Source organism: Notamacropus eugenii, chromosome 2, assembly GCF_028372415.1.
Source record: "Notamacropus eugenii isolate mMacEug1 chromosome 2, mMacEug1.pri_v2, whole genome shotgun sequence".
In the NCBI taxonomy this organism is placed as follows: Eukaryota; Metazoa; Chordata; class Mammalia; order Diprotodontia; family Macropodidae; genus Notamacropus; species Notamacropus eugenii.
This window is the reverse complement of record NC_092873.1, coordinates 397149773-397172412: the sequence shown is the minus strand read 5'-3', so window position 1 is coordinate 397172412 and position 22640 is coordinate 397149773. Positions and strand designations below refer to the sequence as shown.

General features: G+C 34.3%; 1 protein-coding gene across 11 annotated transcripts in view; it reads right to left on the bottom strand.

Moving 5' to 3' along the window:
• RYR2 (ryanodine receptor 2) overlaps positions 1–22640 on the bottom strand; it is an 826096-nt gene that overhangs the window by 498251 nt on the left and 305205 nt on the right. For all 11 annotated transcript variants that reach the window (XM_072637850.1, XM_072637853.1, XM_072637851.1 and 8 more), the window contains one exon: positions 2510–2584. In XM_072637850.1, coding sequence (XP_072493951.1) covers positions 2510–2584 — 75 coding nt within the window. The remainder of the gene's footprint in view (positions 1–2509; positions 2585–22640) is intronic.

Sequence of the window (22640 nt, the reverse complement as noted above, 5' to 3'; positions counted from 1 at the left end):
ATTAAATCTTTTTTAATTGCTTATCTTCATAATTTTGCTATTATTGTATAGACCATTCTGCTCACATCACTTTGCATCAGTTCATATAAGTCTTCACAGGTTTTTTCTGAAATCATCCACTGCATCATTTCTTACAGCATAATAATTTTCAATTGCATTTATATACTGTACTATAATTTGTTCAATCATTTTCCAATTGATAAATATTCCTTTCATTTTCAATTATTTGCCACCACTAAAGGAACTGCTATAAATGTTTTTGAACTTAGGGGTCTTTTCATCTTTCTTTGATATCCTTGAGGTATAGTTCTAGTAGTAACACTGCTGGATCAGAGGTTATAGACAGTTTCATAGCCTTTGGGGTATATTTCCAAACTGCCTTCCAGAGCAGTTGGACTAAAATGCTCCCCACTGCACCGTAATCTCTGCTGCCACTCCACTCTGCTCCAGACCAGCCCCTGCCCAATACTTAAAACAGACATCTCTATTTTCATAAGCTAGACAGGACTGGAAAAAATGACTCATTGTTACTTCTTTTTCTTAATTTTTTCCAAAAGGTAACTATTTTCTAAGATGGTTGTAAAAGAGATACATTGGGTGAGCTGAGCTATAGATAATCTCTTAATTGCCAAATTATAGTCTTTTCTTGGCTCACTGTAATTAAAATGGGAAGAACTTTCCCATTCACTAATAGGCCCATGTGACCTGCTTAAATAACATGGAAGCCTAAGTCACATATGGTGGAAGGAGTTTGCTGAACAGGTAGAATAGGAAGGGTAGAACAGAACTGGAAGGAAGTTAGTAAGAGTAGTTAGAGCAGAAGGAGAAGAGAACACAGGCAAGGAGACAGCTAGGCTCATGAGTGTTCGTTTGTTTGTGGGAAGCTGGGTAGGTGGGAAGACGTTTGGGAATGGCTTTGTCTCCTGCAGTGCTAGTGTGTGTTTACATCTTGATTACTATGATGGATTTGGCTTTCTAGTATTGGGATTTGGCTTTCTGGTGTCTGAATAAATGTTTTTCTTCTGCCTTCTATATGAAGAGTCTGTTATACTTTGCAATTCAGAACTACACTGGCATATTCATAGTCACCATCAGTGCTGGGAATATTGCCTTGGCAATACACTCACTCTTTTATATATCTTCACTTGTTTTTCAAAATCTATGTTCACAACTACCACCATGTTTCACTATGTAGATTTTACTATCATACTTTAGCTGTCATCTCCTGTCCTACCCTTTTCTCCCATAGTTGATTTATTCCTGGAACTATTATTGTGAGGAAAGCCCCAGACCAGCAATCTTTCATTCTCCCAACTTTGTCACCATTACTTGAATTCCTTACTTTCCTACCCTTCTCCTTTTCAGCTCCCTTTTATGTGTTGTCTTCATCTCTTTAGAATGTAAATTCCTTGAAGACAGGGACTGTTTTTTTAAGCTTGTATTTATGTCCCCAGCACATACCACAGTGCTTCATGCCTGGTAAATAAATTTTTGTTGGTTTCACCACCACCACCACCACCACGATCCCTGCCCTAACCTTTACCTGTGAATGCTTCTCCATACAATATCTTTTTGGAAATTACTCATTAGAGACAAATCAGTAACACATAACAATACACCATAATTTGATGACTTGAAATAAGTAGCTCTCCTAATACTGAGTCTGGGTTTGTCTTTGTCTATTTCTGTCTTGATGGTGATGTCTCTTTGTCTCTATCTCTCTATGTCTCTAACTGTCCCCTCCACAGTCCTTCAATCTCTCTCTTTTTCTCTTAAACAGGTGTCATATTACTTGTAAATTATGGTTAGTACTGTTGTCTTATACTCAAGTATCTTCTGAAGGCAGCTTTTCTGGTCTATGTCTTTAGAAGGGTATATCCAGGACCTATTCCTATCAAGCAATAAATGCATGGTAGACTCAAGCACAGTCTATCATTTATCAAATGCTAAAATCACTTATTGTTCCACTAAGGTTCTCAGTCAGGTTTCCATTATCCATGATACTAGAAGAAGACAGATGAGATTAGGCTCAGGACAGAAAGGAGACAAGTCACTGGCTCTTTCTTAACTTTTTAGAAGCCATCTCAAAACTCTTACAAGGCCAGTCTTAAGACAATGGAAACTAACAATAGGAAAGTAATGAATATTATCTGCACTGCTTTATCAATATTTTACTTCTATAAGTATTTGTATGTACATATAAATATTTAAGATAAATATTGACCTGTTAAACAGCATGTTCACATAAAATGACACCAGAGACCCAAGAGCTTTCTCATTGAGCCTGGAAAACAGGGAGTCTCACTTATAAAACTGAATCATCACTTTGGAGAATTATTCTTTCTTTCCAACAAGGGACTCAAAATCCTTCAATAGTGAACCTTTAGTCAACACTCACAAACAGCAACTATACTACTGGTTTGGAGGTACAAATTAAAAATTCAGGAGCTGATGCAGACATTTATTGAATTGCTAAGGATTTAAAAAGCTTTTTTTTTTTCCAACTTACGCAACTCTTAGGGTCTCAAGTCTCCAAAGGGAACGAGCATGAATGGATACAGCACCACCTTCATAATGAACTGTTCTGTTAAGAAAAATAAGAGACATACATAGAGTTTAGGGGTTTTTGGTCTTTGGAATGTGAATACTGTTCAGACTTAAGAAAAAAAGGCAAATATCTCAAGTTACAGCAATTCTAGAAAACAATCTTATATGGAACTTATCAGAGGGAAATCACTGATGACCATCCACTTCAAGCACTGAAACATGGACTGAGTGAATAAACAAAAGATTAAAGCCATAGGTTTGCTGGCTGGTTTGGTTTTTTGACGTACCAAATATATAGGTGGAGACCAAAAAAAAAAATAATAATAACAAATATAGCCAACACAAAAACAACAAAAATAATGCAACTAGAATAACTTGGATAAGTATTCAGCATAAAAGTTTCAACTACCTTTAGTATAAATATGCTTTCATTTCCCCCACCACTACCACCAAACTGTCCCTCTTGAATGGTTGGATTTTTACTGGGATTAACAAAAAAAATTGTATCTCATTTTAATTTATACCTTTTGTTTTTTAATTATCCCTTGTAAAGAAGATCTTAGAAGTAGAAAATGGTCAGTTCAACAAAGTTAAGTTTAACCAAACATGGCAGCATATACAATATTTTACACCTACAGTCCCTTGCATGAGAGAAAGAGGGGCAATTTTTCAGATCCTCTTCAGGACTGATCTCATTTTAATAGCAGTATATACCTACTATGAATTTTGAAGTATCTCTTAAAACATGTTCCCAACAATTTGGCTGCATATTTAAACATCTGAATTCTGTTTTGGATTATAAGAAAAATATGAGAAACTCTCAGAATATAATGACTCAGAAAAGTTATTGATATTGGATCCCAATGACAGGAAAAAAAAGTGAGCAAATGAATCTCCATAAAATAGTGCTTTTTTTGTCACTTTATCACCTGCGGGAAAAGAGAACACAGCCAAGCAAATTCCTTTGTCACAAACTCATGTGCACATACATAAACACACATACACACACATATACACACACACACACACACCCCCAAAGTAATAATATTTTAAATTTATTAAGAATTAGATGAAATTTAATGTTTTTCTTTTAAGGGTTTACATTGCTTACCCTTAATAAAAATTCAGTACAATTTTCTGAAATCATTACTATGATTCTTTTCTGATCTATATCAGTTGCTAAATCAACATAAATTCAAGAAGTTAGTACAATTTAATTTTGGAAGGTTGTAGAATTTATTTTCTATTATTTCACAAGGATCATACCATAAAAGTAACTCCCCTCAATAATTCTCCAGGGAATAAATCAATCCCCTTTCATTGTTTTTTAGATATGCATGAAAACGGTATCCAGCTTCCTTTTTTTTTTTCAGAAACGGCAGTAATTTGACTCTGTAGCCATAAAATCATAAAATAATGGGCAAGGCTTTGTGCTACAACTTGGGTGATAGATACATGATCAGAGAATTTTCAGTCCCTGAAGTAAAAAAGGAACTCTAACCTTTTTTAATCCAACCCAAAAATTTCTTTTCTTTTACAACTTTTTCCGTACTAAACAGCATTCTGTGTAATGAATATTGCTACTTTGTTGTAACATTATACATATATGTAAATATATAATTTATAATCATTTTAAAAATACTAGTTGACACAAAAATAATAATAATAGGTAAAAGAGAATTTATTAAGAACTTAATATTTATCAGGCATTGCACTAAGTGCTGGGGATAAAAGTACAAGTAACCAACATAGTCTCTTCTCTAAAGGAGTTTATATTTTAATGAGAAAAAGTAATAAATAAAGAATAAATGAAAAGTGGGTAAAAGGGGCAGCAATAAACCCGAAGTATGGTATGAAAATAACTGAATAGTAACATGGAAGCCTGGTTCTGGGCAAGATGTTGCTCACTTGTTACAGGTTGTAATAGGTGAGCTTTTCATCTGGGCAAGTTAAAATAGATTTAATCAAAAGTGAAAAAGAGAAACACAGTGTGTCAGCAATATTATTCAACATTGTTTTAGACCACTTAAAACCCCTAGACAATAGAAAATACCTGAGCTTTACACTTGCAAAAACAGACACAGGAACTATGTAAACATGAACGTAAAACATTTTTATACAAATAAACACAGATCTAAATAACTGACATAATATTTATTGTTCATGGGTAGGTAAAGACAATATAATTTTTAAATGGCAGTTTTGTGTTATGAATCTATTTATTCAATGTTATCACAATTAAATTTCTAAAAATTATTTTACTGAGTTAGAAAAAAATAATAAAAGTTCATTTGGAAAAACAAAAGGTCAGGACTTCAAAGAAACCACAGAATCTTCCATTCCATTGTTTAAGAAGCAGTACTCACTCCACAGTTACTGAAAGGATCAAATGAAAAGACGGATGTCTGTATGCAAAACATATATATAAATATATATGTAAAGTACTTTAAAATCTACATAAATTTAAAACCTATACAGAAGTCACAGCATGTACTATCTCTGTCATTTGCATATTAACTAATGTAGATCATCTGGAACAAAAACCTTTGGCATTAGAAATATCAAGTAGTATTCATATAAGTTCATGTACCAAACTGAGTGCTTACATTTTTTTTTTCAGTTTGGAATGCTATTTATTTCCCTTCATGGCAATTTCCCCTAACTTAAAAAAAAAATACTTCAGAAGCAACATCTAAGTTGTCTTAGCTTTCATCAATCAATTCTAGGTGATTCACATAACTGTTAAGACTGACAGCTGCCACTACTGATAGCATAAAAAACTCTAATCCACATCTTTGGAAGTTTTATTCCAGGAAGAGTAGGGTATATTCTATAAAAAATATTCAGAAATAATATTTTCTAAATGCTTAGCTTCTACTGGTTGGAACTACATTTCTAAGCTTAGAATATCATATCTCCTTTTCTATTTCCTTATATTGCTTCTGTAATGGAAACAGAATGCTTAAGAGCTCTGTACTCTTCACAATAAACTTCATTAAGTGTAGTGTAAACAATAAAGCTGTCTTTCACCTGGTTTACAAAAGCAATCAATTGTTGTAGATTACAATATTCTCTACCCCATAAATAACTCTTCTCAGAATCTACAAGGCATGAATAAATCAGTTGCTGAGTCATCTTTCAGTCATGTCCAACTCTTCATGAGCACATTTGGCGTTTTAATGGCAAAGATATTAGAGTGGTTTACATTTTCTTCTCCAGCTCATTTTACAGATTAGGAAACTGAAACAAACAGACTTAAGTGACTTACTCAGGGTAACACAGGTAGTGTCTAAAGGTAGATTTGAACTCAGGAAGAGGAATCTTCCTGACTCGAAGCCTAGCTCACTATCTACCTAGCTTCTCCAAAATCAGTACATTCCTTTAAATACCATGTCTTACATTATAAGGAAACTGTGATGCCATACTATAAATAGCTCATTTTTACTTTAATCTTATACCTTCTATCAAAGTAAACCTTTTTTTAAACAAAGTTAACAATAGAAAATTTTAATGGAAAGCATTTACAAAAAATTAAATTTCTACTTGCTTATTCCCAGTTTATTTTCATTACACTTTTCACAAACACAAGAAAATAGTTTACAATAAAGAGTAAATGTTAAATACCAAAAGAGGGGATAGATGGTTTTAAATAATTGCCATATAAGCAGGTTAAGAGCCAAGATGGAAGAGAAAAGGCAGCAACTCACCATACCTCTCCCCAAAGCCCCTCCAAACAATTTTAAATAATGCCATAAAAAATTCCTGGAGCAGCAGAACCCACAAAAGGACAGAGTAAAATAATTTTCCAGCCCAAAACAACTTAAGTCAGCAGGAAAGGTCTGTTGCAGTGCAGTGGAGGCTGTACAAACACAGACCTAGCCATAGCAAACCAGGGGCAGGTCTTGGGAGCCACTGAATCAGCAGTGACAGCAGTTGCTTCCCCAGCTCTCAACCCACAGACAGTCAAAGAAATGGTTAGGAGGACGTTACAGGAGTCTCTTTGCTAGCACCCAGTCTGGGTGGCAGTCCCAGGAACAGGAGAAGCAACTACTACAGCCGAGCAGGGTACTACCAAGGACGCTCATCACACAGTTCCAGGGGAGAAAATAGTACTTGGGGTCACTTGCAGGCCAGAGCACAGGCCATGAGAGTAGTAAACCCACTTCTTCTTAGATTATACCCGCTTGGAAGAAACTGCAGATCCCTAGAAAGTATTTCTGAAAATAGCCACACAAAACCCCGAAAGCTAGGGACAATTGTGCCTTCCACCCCAGAAGCAGAGCCCCACCTTAGCAAAAAGTTAGAAGTCAGGAAGTAGTTTAGGAAAATGAGCAAACAGAAAAATCCTGATCATAGAAAGTCACTAAGATGACAAGGAAGATTAAAAAATAAACAAAAGAAGATAACAAAACCAAAGCTCCTAAATCCAAAGGCTTCAAGAAAAATGTGAATTGGTCTCAGACCATGGAAGAGCTCAAAAAAGGATTTTGAAAATCAAATATGAGAAGGAGAGGAAAAATAGGGAAGAGAAATGAAAGTGATGATAAAATCATGAAAAATAAGTCAACAGTTTGGTAAAGGAGACACAAAAACAAAAATGAAGAAAATAACACCTTAAAGAAATAGACTAGGCCAAATTATAAAAGAGATACTAAAATCCATTGAGGAGAAGAATACCTTGAAAAGCAGAATTGGCCAAATGGAAAAAGAGGTACAAAAGCTCACTAAAGACAATAATTTCTTAAAAATTAGAATTGAGCAAATGGAAGCTAATGACTCTATGAGACATCAAGAAACAGTAAAACAAAACCAAAAGAATGGAAAAATAGAAGACAATGTGAAATATCTCACTCAAAAATAAAGTGACTTGGAAACAGATCCAGGAGAGATCATTTTAAAATTACTGCACTACCTGAAACTTATAAAAAAAAATACAACAAAAAAAAAAAACAGAGCCTAATCATCATCTTGCAAGAAATTATCAAGGAAAACTTCCCCAATATTCTAGAACCAAATGGTAAGATAGAAATTGAAAGAATCCACTGATGACCTCCTCAATGAGATTCCAAAATGAAAACTCCCAGGAGTATTACAGACAAATTCCAGAGCTCCCATGTCACAGAGAGAATATTGCAAGCAGCCAGAAAGAAAGCATTCAAGTATCATGGAGCCACTGCCAGAATAACACAAGATTTAATGGCTTCTACATTAAAGGAATATGATACAACCAAAAATCACCTACCCAGAAAAACTGAGTATAATCCTTCAGGGCAAAAAATGGATATTCAAAGAAACAGAGGACTTTCAAGCATTCTAGATGAAAAGACCAGGGTTGAACAGAAAATCTGACTTTCAAATACAAGACTCGAGAAGCATAAAAAAGTAAACATGAAAAGTAAATGATAAAGGATTTTATAAGGTTAAACTTTTTACATTCCTACATAGGAAGATAAGTGTAACTCATAAAACCTTGCTCATTATTAAGACAGTTAGAAGGTCTATACAAAGACAGAAGGCACAGGTGTGAGTTGAATATGATGGGATATCTAAAAAAAAATTAAGGGGTGAGAAAGAGAAATGCACTGGGAGAAAAAGAATGAGGTAAATTCTCTCCCATAAAAGAGAAGCAAAAGAGCACTTACAATGGAGAGGAAAATGAGGAAGATGGTGGGGACACTTGAACTTTATTCATATTGGATTTGGCTGAAAAAGGGAATAAGATATGCAACTGGGTATAGAAATCTATTTTACCCTACAGGAAAGTAAGTAGAAAGGGAAGGGAATAAGAGAAGGGGAGAGAGGGACGTATTTATAGAAGGAAGGTCAGACTAGGGGAGGCAGTAGTCAGAAGCAAAGAAGTTTTGAGGAGGGAACAGGGTGAAAGGAGAAAGAGTTAGCAATCATAACTGTGAAAATATTTTTTAAGCAATCTTCTCTGATAAAGGTCTCACCTCTCAAATATACAGAGAAATTAGTCAGTTTTATAAAAAATAAGAACCATTCCCCAACTGATAAATGATTTTAAAAAATGAAGAGTTTTCAGATGAAGTAACCAAAGCTATCTACAGCCATATGAAAATGTTCTAAATCACTACCAACTGGAGAAATGCAAATTAAAACAATTCTGAGGTACTACTTCACAACTATGAGATTGGCTAACAGGACAAAAAAGAAAAATGACAAATGGTGAAGGGGGATGTGAGGAAACTGAGCCACTAATGCATTGCTGTAGGCATTGTGAACGTATTCCACCATTATATAGAACAATTCGAGGTCTATAAAACCCTTTGACCCAGCAATACTGCTACCAGGTTTGTACCCCAAAAGAAATTTTTAAAAGGAGAAAAAAAAGGAAAAGAACCTATATGTACAAAAATATTTAAAACACCTCTTCTGGTGGCAAACAGTTGTAAATTGAAGGGATGCCCACCAACTGGGTAATGTTTGAACAAGTTGTAGTATATGATTGTGATGTAATACTATTGTGCCATAAGAAATGACAAGCAGGATGCTCTTAGAAAAACCTAGAAAGACTTACATGGACTGACTGTACACAGTAAAAGTAATACTGTAAGATGATCAACTTTGATTGACTTTTCTCTGCAAAACAACGATCCAAGACAACACTAAAGGACTTATGGTGAAAAATGGTACCCATCCCCAGGGAAAGAACAGATGCAGTCTGAATACAGATTGAAGCATAGTTCCTTTTAACTTTTTTTCTTTCTGTTTTTATTTCGGCATGTTTTCTTTTACAAGATGACTTACAAGGAAATGTTTTATATGACTATATATGTATAATCTATATCAAATTGCTTGTCTTCTCAATGAAGGGGGTATGTAGGGACTGATAGAATATAGAATTCAATTTTGAAAATGAATGTTGGAAATTGTTTTTACATTTAACTGGGGAAATAAAATACTAATTAAAATGTAAATGGGAAAAATGACTATGGAAAGTATATTGATTATATACAGACCTATTCATCAATAACTCTATCAGCAGTGATGTGGAAAAAGTTAGAGATCTTGATCCACTCTACTAAAATTCGGACTGTATGTTCTAAAATCTAAGCAAGTATCACTGAACAACCAAACCTCTCTATCACTGACAGGGCTTGAGCCAGCTTACTACACTGTATTCCACATCAATACATCAAATGTATACATTTCTTATTATTAAAGAGACCTCTAACAGTGAAAAAAATAGAGATTAGATCAATTCAAATACTACACTAAGGTATACAAACAGTTTCTGACCTAAATCAGCTTAAAATTTATGAGAGGAAACAACATGAATATAAGTAACTAAAAACAAAATAAATACAGGTAAATTTGGGAAGAGTGAAGACCCTAGAAGTTGGGGAATCAGGAAAGTCCTTATCTAGACGGTGACTCAAGAAAGCTTTCAAGGAAACCAGGGACTCTGAAATATACATGAGGAAGAAGTACATTCTAGGCATAGCTGATGGCCTGCACAAAGGCAAGAAGTAAAAATGAGCCCTAGGTGTGTGTCTGCAGGCAAGAGTTAAGCCAAAAAACTGAACGAATCTACAGGTTAGAGAGGTCAAGAATGATGTGAGAAAAAGCTATTCATCATATCTGGCAATAAGAAATGGTTTATAACTTTAGAGAGAGTAGTTTGTGTTGAGTAATAAGGTCAAGGCCAGACTGTAGGTAAGAAGAAAGTGAGAGGAGAGGAAGTAGTGGCACCTATTGTAGAAAGATTTCTCAAGGAGTTTAGCTATAACATGGAGGAGACACATAGGATAATAAGAAATGCTCCTAAACCTAATTAGTTTTATGTATGTCATTTATATGCCTACTGCTTGTGTAAAGCTGGAGCTAACATTATTCCACCTCTTTTTTTAACACTGATAATATATCAGAAGAGAACAAATCTTTAGTCACTAGGTGTGGAGTCCCAAATAAATCATTAGGTATGATCTTAATTATGTTTGTATTGTCTAAGGGGCTCTATCATTACCCCTAATATCTATCTAAAACCATGGAGTTAGAATTAGGAATTTCAAATGAACATTTATCCAGGAAAAAATAATTCCACCAATATGCCTGGAAAGGAGAGTTCTTCATACTGAATCTCAGTCTACCTCAGCCCTTGACTGGAAAAAGAAGTCTAAAAGTTTTGGAGTGTTAGGGAGATTTCTAATATTCTATCTTCCATCAGTATCTTGGTAATGTTCCTGCAACAGCTGATGGTAGTATCTGCATCAGGAACCAAGGACAGACTGGATACAAATTCAAGGCTCTACAAACAGCCCAGGAGAAAAAGAAAGTATGTTTTTTAAAAAACATACGTAATCAGAATACCTTGAGGACCCCAGCAAAAGGCCTTCCAGGACTGATGAGTTAGCTCTTTGCCATATAAGCTCTATAAGCTTGAGGCCTGGACTCTGAATAAAGTAATGGGAGAGTACTTCATAAACTTTTGGGGGACTGTTCCATAACAATTGTTCTTACTATAGCCTCTTAGCAAATACCCCTCTTTCTAAATACTAATAAAGTCCAGCAAATATCCACCGATAATCCTGTGATGGTAGTGGGAGGGGAGGGGTTGAGCATATTGACTGGGACACATGAACTATAGCATTAGAAAAACAACCTCTCTAGCAGCAGCAAGAGCAGCAACAGTGGCCAACATCTAAGCCAAGGCCAAAAGATGGGAGATGGTGAGTCTCTTGAAGGCTCATTAACTTTCCACTGCATGGGGGGTGAGGAAGATGAAGTGTATGCTAGACTTACAGACAGTTTATGCCAAGAATCTCTTAGTTGTATGAAATGAGTGTAAGTAAGTTTTATATTTCTTGGTGAGAGCACTGGCAGATGTCCCAAGTGGGAGAACTTCTCTCTGGGCCTGGAGGGTCAAAGCATGGAGCTGAGTCTGAAAGTAATTTTTTGCTTTTAATCTCACTCCCTGAGGATGCTGAGCACTGAGGCTTGAAGAGAGATACAAAGAAAAATGTGATCGAGACAACACAGAGAAAGCTATAACATCACCCATCAATAGCATATTTATGCCTGAACTCCAAACATCAGCACAGGAACAAACTGAGCAAGAAAATGGTTAAGATAAAGAACGATTATACACATCTGAGATATAAAAATGGAATCCATAAAAAGGGTAGACATGTATAGAGAACCGAAAACTTTCTGCACCAGTTTCACAAAAAATCAATTTAAAAATTCTGTCCACTTGTCTATAAATAGTAATATGAGGAAGAGGAATAAAGCACTGTATTTTTTTTTCAAAAATCAGGCTTATTATGTAAAGGTAAACTAAGTCCTATATAGATATTTTTAAAAACTAATTCCAATTCATTCTTGCAAATAGCAGCATGATCAGTTAAACAGAACTAACTCCATCATAAAATTCTAGCAGGAAAAACCTTAAAGTTGATATCTCCCAGTTACTTGTTTTTCACCTAAGATGAAGTACAGGAGTTAATGTCAAAGAGAGGGACAGAACCCAAATATTCTGATTCCCCTGCTCATACTTTAATTTTAATATTTCAGAGAAAAATAGAAATTAGGAGAAAACACAAAGTAACTACTTCATCAGAAGCATTAAATATTTTTAATAAAGTGACAAATGACTTATTTTTTAACATTCATCTCCTCTGGAGATAAATTTTCAGAGTGAATAGAAACTCCACTGGGTGATGCAAAAAGTTTTAGAAATGACTCACATTACTCTTACAATTATTATCATTAATACACATATACAGATTATTTAAATGGCATGTATAGGACAGAGATAGGAACTAGACATATGGTTTCAATGGTATAGGAAGAGATCATTTCCTTTTCCTAATGTAGGTCAATACCTTCTCTATAACCTATACTCTTAGATAATTAGTTAGAAAGTTAGTTAGAAAACTGAGAAATTAAGTGATTTCCATGGGTTACATAGCCAGTATGTGTCAGAGGCAGGACTTGAACCCTGGTCTTCTTGACTGTTCATTACTCACTATTCCAAATGCCATATATGTATATATTTGTAATCACTATACAATAAACTCTAAATCTCACAAAGAGAGGGAGGTGGGGAAAGCATGCAAAACAACCTCTCCCAACCCCTAAAGGCTAATTCCAGAGTTCTGAGGAGATATAGTAGTTACACTGATGGGTTTGTGCTAAGACCTTCACTATTATTACTTAACTGGATTTTCTGATTCTTTTTTAAAACTGTTTCTTTGGTCAAGTCATGCTACAGTATCAACTCTTTCATGCATAATAGAATTAAATATTTAGAAATAAAAGCTGAAATAATATTTAACTTATGACCAAAGAGTCAGAAAACTGGAATTTAATCTTTTAATGCATAAAGTTTTGTACAACAGGGGTCAATTTCAGGTCTAACAAAAGGGAGTTTCATTACTAGACTACAAGAAGGTCTCATTATAATAGGGTTTTATAGCATGGGCCTTATTTGTTTTCTACAGTAGCTGACATAGGATTTAGAGCCATAGCTATTGTGATAAACAATTTTTGCTAACCTCAAATATGCCTACAGAATATTGGCACTGTAAAAGATATATGGAGGAACAGAGAGATAGCTGCTGGAGAACCAAACTGATATGTCCTGAAAAATATCTTAATCCTAGGGAGGACAGTGATTAGTAGAAATTCTAAAACTGGATATGCATTCAAGGTACCAGAAAAAAATATGATGTGAAGGTGCAACATAATTCATTTTTAATACTAGCTTATAAAAAATGACTGATCAGTTGAAGATTGTGATAGCATTAAAGTAATATGACTATTAAGGAGCTGAAAGTAGAAGTCTATAGTAGAAGCTAGATCCTAACTAAAGAAATTGATAAGGATGAGTGAAGGAGCACTTGGCTGTGTATTAGCTGCTAACTCACTTATGTACTTTAATTAAAATTACCTCTTAATTAACTATGGAAATACAGAAAAACCACTTGAAATAACTCAAAATAATTAATATTTGACATTAGGAATATTTAAATGTGGACCAATTTGATTTTCTGGGATGACCACTATAGCTTTATAAAGAATGCAACTCAGGCCAAGCTGATCTCATTACTTTTTGTATAGAAAAACTGATTTTAACCATCAGGAAAATGATATATACAAAATCCCAATTTTAGCAAATATCTTACAAATTATTTTACTCTTGGGGTTTAAGGGAAATAGACCACAGTGTCAAAAAAAACTTTTGTCAGTAGAGTGATGTCTCTGCTTTTGCTGTCCAGATTTGCCATAGCTTTCCTTCCAGGAGCACTTTTAATTTCGTAGCAGCAGTGGCTATCTGCAGTGATCTTTGAGGCCAAGAATATAAAATCTAACACCCCTTCCATTTCTTTGATTTCCTCCATTTGCCAGGAGGTAAAAAGACCACTGGCCAAGATCTTAGCTTTTTTTATGTTAAGCTTCAAGTCATCTTTTACATTTTCCTCTTGCACCCTCATCAGGAGGCTTTTTAATTTCTCTCCACTTTCTGCCATCACAGTGGTATCATCTACACATCTGTTATTTATCCTGGCAACCTTAATTCCGGCTTTTGATTCATCCAGCCTGAATTTGCATGATGTAAATAAGGTGAAAATGCACAGCCTTGTCATACTCCTTTTACAATCTTAAATCAATCAGTTGTTCCACATTAGGTGCTAATTTGCTTCTTGGTCCACATACAGGTTCCTCAGGAGACAAGTAAGATGATTTGGTATTCCCATACCCTTGAAGAACCTGTCATATTTTGCTGTGATCCACATAGTCAAAGGCTTTATTTAGTGTAGTAGTCAAAGAAGTAGATGTTTTTCTGGCACTCCTTTGCTTTCTCCATAATGCAATGAATGTTGGCAATCTGGTATCTAGTTCTTCCGCCTCTTCAAAAGCCAGCCTTCTTTTCCAGATGACCTTGCTGGTATCTGAAGTGAGTGCATACTCTTCTTTAGGACTGGGATGCAAATTGATCTTTTCCAATCCAGTAGCCACTGCTGTATTTTCCAAATTTGCTGGCATACTGAGTGAAACACTTTAATAGCATCATCTTTTAGCTTAGTTTCAAATAGCTCCGCTAGAATTCTGTCATCTTCCCTAGCCTTATTGTTAGCAGTGCTTCCTAAGGTCTACTTGACTTCATTCTCCAGATCAGTAACCACATCATCATGGTTATCAGTGATGTTAAGATCTTTCTTCTACAGTTCTTTTGTGGATTCTTTCCACCTCCTCTTAATCTCTCCTGCTTCTCTTAAATGCCTACCAGTTTTGTCTTTTATTATGCCCATTTTTACATGAAATTTTCCCCTGATAGGTCTAATTTTCTAGAAGAGATCTCATGCCTTTCCCATCCTGCTGTTTTCTTCTATTTCTTTGTTCATTTAAGATAACTTTCTTCTCTCTCCTTGCTATTCTTGGGAATTCTTCACTCAGTTGGGTGTATCTTTCCCTTTCTTCATCTTTCACTTTCTTTCCTCAACTATTTGTAAAACCTCATTGGACAGCCACTTTGCTTTCTTGCTCTTTTTCTTTGGAATGTGTTTTGTTGCTGAGTCCTGTACAGCACTGTTAACCTTTCTCCAGAGTTCTTCAGGAACTCTGTCAGATCTAATCCCTTAAACCCATTCATCACCTCCACTTAATATTCATAAGGAATGTTACTGAGGCCATACCACTATGGTCTGACGATTTTCCCTATTTTCTTCAGTTTAAGTCTGAATTTTGCAATGAGAAGCTCGTGATCTGATCCACAGCTAGCTCTAGATCTTGTTTTAACTGAATGTATAGAGTTTTTCCACCATTAGCTTCAAAGCTTATAATCAATCTGATTTCTATACTGATCATATGGTGATGTCCATGTATAGAGAGGTACCTTTTGACTTGTTGGAAAAAATGAACATTTGTTGTGACCAGTGAGTTATCTTGGCAAAATTTTATTAATTTCTGCCCTTCTTGATTTTGTACTCCAAGGTCAAACTATTATTTATTTCAATTACCTTTTGATTTCCTAATTTAGCATTCCAATCACTAAAATGAATGTGACATCTTTTTGGGAGGGATTATTTCTTAAAGACATTGTACATCTTCATAGAACTAGTCAACTTTGGCCTCTTCAGTATAAGTAGTTAGAGCACAGAGTTTTATTACTGTGGTGTTGAACAGTTTGCCTTGGAGTCAAACAAATTTAACTCCATCATTTTTTATTTTAGTGACTATAATTTATTTTATTGACTAAAATTTATTCAATTTAATTTTATAGTCTATAAGGCCTACTGCATTGGTTCTAAGGGATTCTTGCCCACAGTAGTATATGTAGTAATCATCTGAATTAAATCCATTCCTGTCTGTTTAAGTTCATTAACACCCAAGATGTTGATGCTTAATCTTTCTATCTCCTGTTTGACCACATCCAACTTACCTTGGTTCATAGATTTTACATTTTAGGCTTCTATGCAATAGTGATCTTTATAGCATCAAAATTTCCTTTCATCATCAGATGCATATGCTGTTGAGAAATCAATACCACTATCTAACACAATTCTGAAGAACCCATGAAGAAAAATGTTATCTACCACCACGGAAAAAGAAAGAATTGATGAACTCTGAATACAGATTGGAGCACACTTCTTAAAATTTTATTTCATTTACTTTTGGGGATTTTTTTTTTTGCAACATGGCCAATAAAGAAATATTTTGCATGACTTCATATGTATAATTAATATCATATTGCTTGTCTTCTAAATGAGTGGGTGAAGGGTGAGAGGGAAAAAGAATTTGGAACTCAATATTTTTAAACTTTCCCTGAAAAATCTTTACCTTAGTAAAGGTAAAATTCTCTCTAGTCAGGCGAGTTGGTAAAAGCATTCCTAGACCAAGGTGCCAAGAACTTGTATAGGCTGTTTATAGTAATGAATGCAACTAGGAGATTTTCTGTGACCAAGCATTTCCTAAAGGACCAAATAGAGAAAAGAAATGAAAAGGAAGTAATCATCTTTTTGCTTATGTACTATAATATCAAGAAAATACATAATCTTAATTTTAAAGACAATCATCATAGCTGTTTAATGCCAATACATATGAGAATTTTTATTTCATTTATATCAGATATGGCTATGAAGAAATTTAAATGATAGGAGCAGGATTAGCATTATCCAAAGGAAAACTTAGAACAAACAAAAGGGTAAATAAGAATTGTAATAGGTAAATGCCTGTTCAGAACACACTGGTCTTGCTACATCCCATGTGACAATACAGAAACATTTCAGTCCTGCAACATCTGATATCTACAAGATGTTTCCCTCATAATCAACTCCACTTCAACCCTGGTATTTGCCTAGTCTGACTCTATATGTGCAAGGCATACAAAATAAATACTACAGTAGCTGATTATGTTAAAGATGAAATATGACCGACTAAACACCAAAGAGTACACAAACTCCTTATACATAATTTAATCTCTAATAATTTAGAGAAGAAATAGAATAGCTACTAGAAGACACTTGGATTTTTACTTCAAGCATTCACATTTCTCAAGTATATTAAACATTTTATTAGCTATATGGACATATATAACTATTTCCGACAAGATTGAGAAGTACTGAGTTAATTAAATTAAAGCCATCTTATGTCATAAATTATTTATAATAAAAGTACATTAAGCTGTCAGGATGTTAAAAAGCTTGTAGATGCATGGAAAAAATTGTAGTATATATAAAGTCTCAATGTTGCTTTGTGATAAACAGTTGAAAAGCAAATGTAACACTTAAATTACACAAACTTTCAAGGACTTTTGTTTCTTGGCTGCCATGATAGATGTTCACTCCAACAATTCAGATCACACACACACACACACACACACACACACACACACACACACACACACACACACACACACACACACACACACACACACACAGAGCAATGCCAGAAAACAATGCAACAAAACAGTCTTAAGAGAAACATTCATCCCGACTCCCCTTTTTTGCTTCTTCAGGGATTACAACACAACCTTCTCAAGCTGTAGAAAATAATACACCTTTCTTATGCCTCCCAAATTCTCCATTTAAACTCCAGTTTTAGAAAAGGAGTTTATAACCTTTATGTGACATACTGAAGCATAATTATCAAATTTTTTAAAGGTAATAGACCACAGCTTAAGAATCTCTGCTATACAGACTTTTTTTGAACAATAAATATGCCAAGATAAAATGATATAAAGTCACATATGCAATCTTGCAAACACTGCCTATAGTTTTGGACCAAAGACTAATTTTCATAAATAGAAATGCTGATTACACATTCCTCTTTTCAGCTGCATTAAAACTTACAAAAAGAATAATCAATAGTAGTGTCTTTGAAAACAAAAAATACTGTTTTATATATATATAACTATTAAAGTTGAATCAATATATTTTATTGATATATTTTTAGTTATGTGTTTTCCTCAATATATAACATATATTTTTAAAGCCAAAAAAAGATCAATATACCTGATTAATACATGCAAAAATCATGAAAATTTATACACTGTTCAACATTTGTAGATCTCCAACCTTAGTAAAGAGGTAGGGTTGGAGAGCCTTTTCAAATCTTTCCTTTCCAAGCTACGCTTGTTCTTTATAACTTTGCAACCCTCACTTTTTTTGTTCTTTCCATTTACATTGTTATAATTATTGTGTATATTGTTTTCTTGGCTTTCTTCTCTCTGCAACAGATCATCTGTGTGTGTATAAATTTATATAAGCATATGTGTACAAAAATTCCTATAACATACGCATATACTTATGTATTTCTGTACATTGTTTATGTATCTGGATACCGAACATTTATCACAGAAATTTGATACAAGATTTTTTTCTCCATCGGACTCCTTCCCTTTTTATTCTAGATGCAATAATTTTGTTTGCGCATTAGTTTTGTCATGAATCAGTTATCTATTTCATCTTTTCCATTTTTATTCTTTGTTTAGTTAAAAATACATTCCTCCAGAAACCATATGATTATCTTAATAGATACAGAAAAAGCTTTTGACAAAATACAACACATACTCCTATTAAAAACACTAGAGAACAAAGGAATACATGGAGCCTTACTTAAAATGATAAGTAGCATCTACTTAAAACCATCAATAAGCATTATATGTAATGGGGATAAGTTCAAAGCATTACCAGTACGATTGGGGGTAAAACAAGGATGTCCATTATCACCACTATTACTCAATATGGTACTAGAAACACAAGCTTTAGCAATAAAAGAAAAACAAACTGAAGGAATTAAAAGAGGCAAAGAAGAAACAAAGCTATCACTCTGTGTGGACAACATGATGATATACTTAGAATCAAGTAAAAAAACTACCTGAAAAATAAACAACTTTGGCAAAGTTGCAGGATACAAAATAAATCCACATAACATCTGCATTTCTATATAGTACTAATAAAGCCCAGCAGCAAGAGACAGAAAGAGAAATTCTATTTAAAGTTACTGTAGACATTACAAAAACAAACCCAGGGACTATATGAACACAATTACAAAACACTTTTCACAAAAATAAAGCCAGATCTAAATAATTCGAAAAACATCAGTTGCTCATGGGTAGGCCTAGCCAATATACTAAAAGTGACAATTCTACCTAAATTAATTTACATACTCAGTGCCATACCAATCAAACTATCAAAAAATTGTTTTACAGAACTAGAAAAAATAACAAAATTCATCTGGAAGAACAAAAGGTTCAAAATATCAAGAGAATTAATGAAAAGAAAAGCAATGGAAGGTGGCCTATGCACACCAGATTTTAAATTGTATTATAAAGCAGCAATCATCAAAACTACTTGGTACTGGCTAAGAAATAGAGTAGTGGATCAGTGGAACAGGTTAGGTACACAAAACCAAACTCCAGCTTCTGGGATAAGAACTCACTTTTTGACAAAAACTGCTGGGAAAACTGTAAAATGGCATGGCAGAAACCAGACATGCTCCAACATCTTACACCGTATACCAAAATAAAGACAAAATGGATATACAATTTTAGTCATAAAGGGTGAAACTATAAGCAAATTAGGAGAGTCAAGAATAGTTTACCTGTCAGATTTATGGAGAACAGAAGAATTTATGATCAAACTAGAGATAGAGAACATTATGAAATACAAAATGGATAATTCTGATTACATTAAATTGAAAAGTTCTGAACAAACAAAGCCAATGCAACCATGATTAGGAAGGAAGTGGGAAACTGAGAAAATTTTTACAACCAGTGTCTTTGATAAAGGACCCATTTCTAAAATATATAGACAACTGAGTAAAATTTATAAGAATACAAGTCATTCCCCAACTGATAAATGATCAAGGGACATGAGCAGGCAATTTTCAGATGAAGAAATTAAACCTATCTACAGTCACATGAAAAAATGCTCTAAATCACTACTGACTAGAGAAATGCAAATCTCACATACCACATCACACTTACCAGATTGGCTAACATAACAAAACAGGAAAAATATAAATGCTGGAAAAGATGTGGGAAAATTGGAACACTAATGCGTTGTTGGTGGAGTTGTGAATTGATCCACCCATTCTGGGAGAGTAATTTGGAACTATGCCCAAAGGGCTATAAAAAATGTACACACCCTTTGACCCAGCAATACCACTTCTTGGTCTGTATCCTAAAGAGAACATACAAATGGGAAAAGGACCCACATCTACAAATATTTATAGCACCTCTTTTTGGGGTGGCAAAGAATTAGAAATTGAGGGGATGTCCATCAGTTGGGGAATGCTGAACAAATTGTGGTATATGAGTGTAATGGAATACCACTGTGTTATAAGAAATGATGAGCAGGTAAACTTCAGAAAAACCTGGGAAGATTTATATGAATTGATACTAAATGAAGTGAGTAGAACCAGGAGAACATTGTACACAGTTACAGTTACACTGTGTGATGACTAACTTTATCAGACTTCCCTCTTAGCAATGCAAGGATCTAAGACAACTCCAAAAGATTCATGATGGAAAAGGCTATCCACATCCAGAAAAAAAAAAAAAAACTATGGCACCTGAATGCAAATTGAAGCATATTATTTACTTCTCAAATATACATATTATACCCCATTTTGGGGAGGAGGGAGGAGAGAGATGGAGAGAAAATTTGGAACTCAAAATCTTATGGAAGTGAATGTTGAAAATTAAGAATAAATAAACAAGATAAAATAAAAATATATCCCCTACCTATACCTATACCTGTTGTGATAAGCTTCTCTTCTAATTTTTTATACAAATATATTTAATATTAAGTTAACATCCATTTAGAATGTACTGTTATGGATGAATATCTATAGTAGGTTTCCATTTCCTATCAGCTATATTCTTTTGGAATCTTTTGGACTTCTCCATAATGCCCCCAAAACAGCATCACTGAAAAAAATCTCATAATCCTTCTTGCTAAACCAGCTGTGGCACTTACACCTCCCTCTTCTAAATACTTTCTGTTACTGACTTATAGATTGTACCCTCTAGTCCCCTTTTTCTCCTGTGCCTCACTTTTAGATATACCAATTTCTATAGGTGATAGAGACGATATTATCTTCAGTAGAAATTTTCCTATATCAATGACTGTGCAGTTCATTATTGACTTTTGTCCTCTCCTTGGTCATGTTTTTCTTATTTGCCTTGAAATCTCTTCTCTAGGTCCAGGCTTTCACACTCTTCTAAGAGTCAGGTGCTCCCAGGAAATGACTTCCCTTCTCCTTAGGCAGGATGAGTGATTTTAGCACCAAATCCCTGCAGATTATTCTCATTGTAAAATCTCAGTTTCCTCTCCTAATCTCTCCTTTCCCACAGGAGCATTTGCCAGTGGTAATCCCATCGCACCACTAAAAACAAAATCTCCTTTCTTTCCCTCTATTTTGATTCCTCCCTTTGACTCTCTGCCGTTCTCCTGTAAACCTCTTTTTCCTGGAAGACTAAGGAATGATTTCACCTTCACTGATTGCCTTTTACTTGATTAAAGTACATTACATATTCCACTCTAGCTTCTTTCTCCCCTCACCTCGTTCATGTACCCTCCCATTCTGTAATTTAGTTCCATTAAAAAAAAAAAAACAATGCTTCACTTATTACAGCAGTATGTGAGGTCTGATCCATGATGTTTCAGTACTATTTCTCCACCAATACTCTCTTGCAACTTCCACTTTCACGCTGTTCAATTTGGTTTCATTTGGAAAGAAATCTCTTAATATTCTTTCTTCTGTTATTTTGTTATTATTGTTTTCCTTGGCACCTATATTTCTTTACTCTTCTTGTATTTCTGCTGTCTATAAAGTTTGAGAAGCAAATTTCTTTCATGACTGACTTTCTAGGAATATGTTGAAATCTTCTTTTTATTGAATGTACATCTTTTTTCATTAATAGGTTCAAGTTTGCAGGGTAGGTCAGTTTGTATTGCATCTTGAGTTCCTTTAGATTATGAAATTTTTTCATTCCCACGTACATTTTCTAGTGGATGAAGAATAGTCTTGGGTTGTTTGAATTTTCTTTCCTTTACATTTGAAAATACTTCTGGCAACTTGTAAGTTTTGTTGTTTACCAGTGGAATTATAAAATTTTCCTACTATGTGTCTTGAAGTTTGCAGCATATGGTTTTGCCTAGATGAAATCTGTGGATTCTCTGTGATTGGTATTTTTTTATACAGAAGTTCTAGATAGTTTTCTTACATCATAGTGTTTAGCATTTTTGATTTATGTAAGATCTGTAATTCTTAATATGTTTCTTAGGCTATCACTTCCTGTCTTTGAGAGCAACATATGTTGCTTGAATGGAGATCATGTTTCATTTAATTTTATTGTTTTTCATTTCTCTTTTTCCAAATGGTCCTTCACTTCCATATATTTGCATTTCCAATCATTTATTCCCTCTTTTGTTTATCATGGATTCAAATTTTTCTATTCTACCAATTATTTCCATTGTGTAGGCTAAAAATTCTCCTTTCATGACTCATTTCATTTTTTAACAACTCAGTAGAATCTTGCTGTGGTCCTACACTCTCTGTGGAATCCACAGGGTCCTCTGCTTCAGGTGTTGATTCATTTTGCTTTGCCTTCCAATATTTAT